Genomic DNA, 2734 nt, shown 5'->3' on the forward strand with positions numbered 1-2734 from the left:
GGCTCGCGTGCACGACACGCGACAAAAAGCAGGGCGGCGTCACCACGATTGACGAGGTCCTCAAAGCCAGGAGAAAGCTCCAGCGCACCCTGACCAAGATCCTGGATGAACGCACCCCCTACAGCCACAAGCGCACCGTCCGCGCCTTCCAGCTCAGCGCGGGCGGCCCCGGCTCCTTCCACTGGCTCACCGTGATGCCCAGCTGCCCAGAACTCACCCTCAACGATGCACAATTCCGGACTTCCCTCAGTGCGCGTATCCGAGTTCCAGCGGCCGGGTACCACCCTCGCGCCTCGTGCAGGGCATGTCACAAGCCAACGGAGAGCGCGTTCCACCAGGAAAGCTGCCAATCTATCCGCAAAAGGCGACACGATCGTCTTAACGGCGACATCGCCGCATTCCTCTGCAGCAGCGGCCTCTCGGCCGTATGCGAGAAGGGAGGCTATGTGGACGGCGGACAACAACGCCACGGGCCGCCTGGGCGAGTTCTTTGTTCGCTTCATCAAACGCGTCGTCTACAACGCCGACCTACCCAGCTACACGTACACAACCACGCCACACCCAGCTACTACGCCTACGCCCTCCATCGCCTATCCATCGCCTTCCAGAAGCGCAGCCACGAAGCCACCATGACGTGTCGCTACGGCAAGGACGGCGGGGCCGGCGCGGAGTCCAGACGCACTCCATCTTTCCCACCGAACGCAACACCAACACCTGGGCCACGGCCGCCAGAGGTCAGCGGGCGCAACGCAACCGACCGCCCCGCCGCGGAGACGGACGGAGAAAGAGGCGACAAAGACAAAGGCAGACATCCTCCGCACCACAGCAGCAGCAACAACAACAACAACAACAACAACAGCCACGGCGCAACGGACGCTCCGACCGCGGAAGCCGCCGGGCCCGCCAACCCGCGAAGGCCGGCCGCAGCGCCACCGCCACGGTCGACGGGGAAGGACCGAGCGACAGACGCGCCGTCTCGCAGCCGGCGGCAGCGGCGTCAGCGACCACCCACTACATAGTTCGATAGTGGGTACCCCTCTCCAGCCGGCCTCAGGGCCGCGACGTGTGACCCACTTATTTATACGAATGCTTTCCCCCCTCTTTGGAGGGCCTGAGGGTCCACGTACCCGACAAGTGCAACCCACCCACGGACTCGGGTCGTGTGAATGTGTGCTTTAATTTGTTTGCGTAATGTGTAACGGGGCCGTGGGCCTTGCTGTCTTGTGCTTTCTTCTGCTTCCTGCCTTTTCCAACTGGTCTGGCGACCACGGTGTGTTGCTTACGGGCAACCCCACGACCACGGGGCAAGCGACACCATTAAAGATGCAAAATTGATTTTTTGTTTGTGTTGTGACGTTTGACTTGACATGCCTCCTGCCCAACAAAAGCTTGAAGCAAATGCATACACGTGTGCGTTTGTCGCAATGCATGCACCAGAGCACCTCAGACAACACAACACGCCTATCATGCACCCTTCACATCACGACAAGGCACAGCACAGTAGACAGAAGTGAAAAGGAGGAGAAAACAGCAAGAACAACAATTAGTGTAAACAACAACCAACTTGAACAACTGCAGGCGCAGCGAACGTCGATGACGCCGCGTGTGTAACATCACGCCTCTCCCGTTGCAATGGAGGAGCCTGGGAGCCGGTCAACGAACAACTTGATGTACCGGTGCAGCTTGTCTGTCGAGTCCGGCAGCTGCAAGGGCCCAGGGTTCACTGCAATGGTGGAGGTGTCACCATGAAGCAGCGCGTGTGAACGTGTCGAGGTTTGTTGTCAGGCACACAGAGAGAGAGAGTGTGTGTGTGTGTGTGAGTGTGCGTGTGTGTGTGTGTGAGTGTGAGTGTGTGTGTGTGTGTGTGTGTGTGTGAGTGTGAGTGTGAGTGTGAGTGTGAGTGTGAGTGGGAGTGTGAGTATGTGTGAGTGTGTGTGTGTGTGTGTGTGTGCGCACGCTTCTCTCGCGCATGCACACACGCCCCGCTCCACCACCACCACACAAACCACGCGCGTGACTGACCAATCTTGTCCTTTTCGCTGCGTGCAAGAGTGGTGCTGATGAGGAATGTGAGCGATGCGAGCGTGCTCTCCTCCCAACCCTGCACGCAAACGATGAAGGAGGTGTGGTCGGGTTTCAGTGATGATGTTGGAACAGGTTGTTCGGCGAGCGTGCGATGAATGAGTGAACCAAGACATGCGCACATGTTCACTCAAAAAACAAGGAGAAGAGAGAGTGAATGCGAGACAGAGAGAGAGACACAGACACACGCAGGCACACAGACACACAGACACACACACACACACACACACGCACGCACGCACGCACGCACGTAGAAACGCAGATACACGCACACAGAGAAAACGAGTGGGGACCTGCTCAATCGTGTCGACGACGTGTGGAGAGACGATGCTGGAGACGCGGTGGAAGGCGGCATCATCAAGATCGAATGTGAACCTGACACACACGCGCGCGCGCGACGCAAGCAACCACGTGTACTCGTGAGACTCTGCAAGACGGTCCAACAACAAGAACAACAACAACAACAAGAGCAAAAGCAACAAGAGCATCAACAACAACAACAACAACAACAACAACAACAACAACAACAACAACAACAACAACAACAACAACAACAACAACAGACAACAACAGACAACAACAACAACAACAACAACAACAACAACAACAACAACAACAACAACAACAACAACAACAACAACAACAACAACAA

The 2734-nt window shown here is 56.8% G+C and overlaps 2 protein-coding genes across 2 annotated transcripts in view; one reads left to right on the top strand and one right to left on the bottom strand.

Moving 5' to 3' along the window:
- Positions 1 to 1027, top strand: part of PTSG_08842 (uncharacterized protein) — a gene marked incomplete at both ends in the record, with an annotated part of 2366 nt that extends 1339 nt beyond the window's left edge. The window contains 3 exons of the mRNA XM_004990172.1: positions 30 to 425; positions 609 to 734; positions 830 to 1027. Of these exons, the coding sequence (XP_004990229.1) occupies positions 30 to 425; positions 609 to 734; positions 830 to 1027 (720 nt within the window). The remainder of the gene's footprint in view (positions 1 to 29; positions 426 to 608; positions 735 to 829) is intronic.
- Positions 1028 to 1298: 271 nt separating this feature from the next.
- Positions 1299 to 2734, bottom strand: part of PTSG_08843 (uncharacterized protein) — a gene marked incomplete at its 5' end in the record, with an annotated part of 8936 nt that continues 7500 nt past the window's right edge. The window contains 3 exons of the mRNA XM_004990173.1: positions 1299 to 1723; positions 2023 to 2101; positions 2376 to 2457. Coding sequence (XP_004990230.1) covers positions 1614 to 1723; positions 2023 to 2101; positions 2376 to 2457 — 271 coding nt within the window. The 3' untranslated portion in view covers positions 1299 to 1613. The remainder of the gene's footprint in view (positions 1724 to 2022; positions 2102 to 2375; positions 2458 to 2734) is intronic.

The sequence above is a fragment of the Salpingoeca rosetta genome, assembly GCF_000188695.1.
Source record: "Salpingoeca rosetta unplaced genomic scaffold supercont1.25, whole genome shotgun sequence".
Classification (NCBI taxonomy): domain Eukaryota; class Choanoflagellata; order Craspedida; family Salpingoecidae; genus Salpingoeca; species Salpingoeca rosetta.